Source organism: Mandrillus leucophaeus, unplaced genomic scaffold, assembly GCF_000951045.1.
Source record: "Mandrillus leucophaeus isolate KB7577 unplaced genomic scaffold, Mleu.le_1.0 Scaffold11, whole genome shotgun sequence".
Lineage (NCBI taxonomy): Eukaryota > Metazoa > Chordata > Mammalia > Primates > Cercopithecidae > Mandrillus > Mandrillus leucophaeus.
In genome coordinates, this window is record NW_012099209.1 from 1,799,782 (window position 1) to 1,801,508 (window position 1,727).

A 1,727-nucleotide genomic window follows, 5' to 3' on the forward strand; every position below is an offset into this window, starting at 1 on the left:
GAATCTCAGCACCCCCATGTCCTAATAAGAAAACTAAGACTTCACATGGAAAGGCAGGGTACGGTGGCTCATGCCTGTCATCGCAGCCCTTCGGGAGGCCGAGGCAGGTGGATCACTTGAGGCCAGGAGTTCAAGACCAGCCTGGCCAACATGGTGACACCCCATCTCTACTAAAAATACAAAAAAATTAACCAGGCACGGTGGCGCACACCTGTAATCCCAGCTACCCAGGAGGCTGAGGCAGGAGGATCGCTTGAACCCATGAGGTGGAGTCTGCAGTAAGCTGAAATTAAGACACTGCACTCCAGCGTGGGCAACAGAACGAGAGAGAGATGCTGTCTCAAAAAAAAAAATAAATTAATTAATCCCCAGCAGGGAGGGCCAGGGCACCTGTCAGAGCCAACAGAGGTTGGAATGCCTTGAAGTGGATCTTGTAAGGGGTGGAGGAGTTAAGTAGGGGGTGAATTTCAATATTTTGCCAACCTGAGCAACTGTACAGGTACAACCAGGTGTTGGGGGTCACAGGAAAAGCACTTTGCTCAAGGTGAGTGTTCAGTGAGTTTTGTTTTCCACAGAAGCCGCCCAGGGGCTCCTCAGGCTGACTCCAGACCCTGGCTGGCCAGGATGAGGTATCTCCGGCACCTGCGGCCCAATGCCACCCTCATTCTGGCCATCGTCGCTTTTACTCTCCTCCTCCTCTTCAGTCTGCAACTGTCACCACCCACCCGCAAGGTCCAGGAGCAGCCACCGGCGACCCCCGAGGCCCTGGCCTGGCCCACTCCACCCACCCACCCAGCCCGGGCCCCGTGCCAGGCCAATACCTCTATGGCCAACCACCCGGACTTCGCCAAGCAGCCGAAGAATGTTCGGGACTTCCTGCTGTACAAACACTGCCGCGACTTTCCCCTGCTGCAGGACGTGCCGCCTTCTAAGTGCGCGCAGCCGGTTTTCCTGCTGCTGGTGATCAAGTCCTCCCCCACCAACTATGAGCGCCGCGAGCTGCTGCGGCGCACGTGGGGCCGCGAGCGCAAGGTGCGGGGTTTGCAGCTGCGCCTCCTCTTCCTGGTGGGCACAGCCTCCAGCCCACACCAGGCCCGCAAGGTCAACCGGCTGTTGCAGCTGGAGGCACAGGCTCACGGAGACATCCTGCAGTGGGACTTCCACGACTCCTTCTTCAACCTCACGCTCAAGCAGGTGCGCTGGATTGGGGTCACCTGATCAGGGCCACCTATCCTTCTTGTCCAAATTGCCACCCACTCCTGAGGGACCCAGGGGACCAGAAGCCCTCATCCTCATCAGTCCATCACAGCCCATTCTGCCCCTCCGCTGTCCTCACTAGCCTCGTGGTGACCCCAAATCGTCTTCTTCCCAGGGAGGCTGGGGGGAAGGGTAGAGGAGCTAGGTGACTAGCACAGAGCTCAAGCCTGATGATGCGGGTTCGAATCCAAGCTCTGCCTCTTACTTGTTGTTCGACCTTGGAGGAGTTCATTCACCTCTCTGTGCCTCAGTTTTCTCACCTGGAAAATGGGATGTGAACGAGTCCCACCCACCTCTGAGGGCTGCTGTGAGGTTTACAGGAGATGGCATTTATAAGGCACCCAGACCAGTGCTGAATGTCCAGCTTATCTTGGCAATGACAGAGACACATCTCCTTGTTTATTTTTATGTTTATTTATTTATTTTTTTAATGGAGTCTTGCTCTGTTGCCCAGGCTGGAGTGCAGTGGT

General features: G+C 56.1%; 1 protein-coding gene across 4 annotated transcripts in view; it reads left to right on the forward strand.

Moving 5' to 3' along the window:
- B3GNT3 (UDP-GlcNAc:betaGal beta-1,3-N-acetylglucosaminyltransferase 3) overlaps positions 1 to 1,727 on the forward strand; it is a 25,761-nt gene that overhangs the window by 19,410 nt on the left and 4,624 nt on the right. For 2 of the 4 annotated variants that reach the window (XM_011990092.1, XM_011990118.1), the window contains exon 2: positions 576 to 1,194. In XM_011990092.1, coding sequence (XP_011845482.1) covers positions 625 to 1,194 — 570 coding nt within the window. In that variant the 5' untranslated portion in view covers positions 576 to 624. Of the gene's footprint in view, positions 1 to 556; positions 1,195 to 1,727 lie in introns of all 4 variants that reach the window. The other 2 variants (XM_011990109.1, XM_011990102.1) reach the window with 2 other exon arrangements.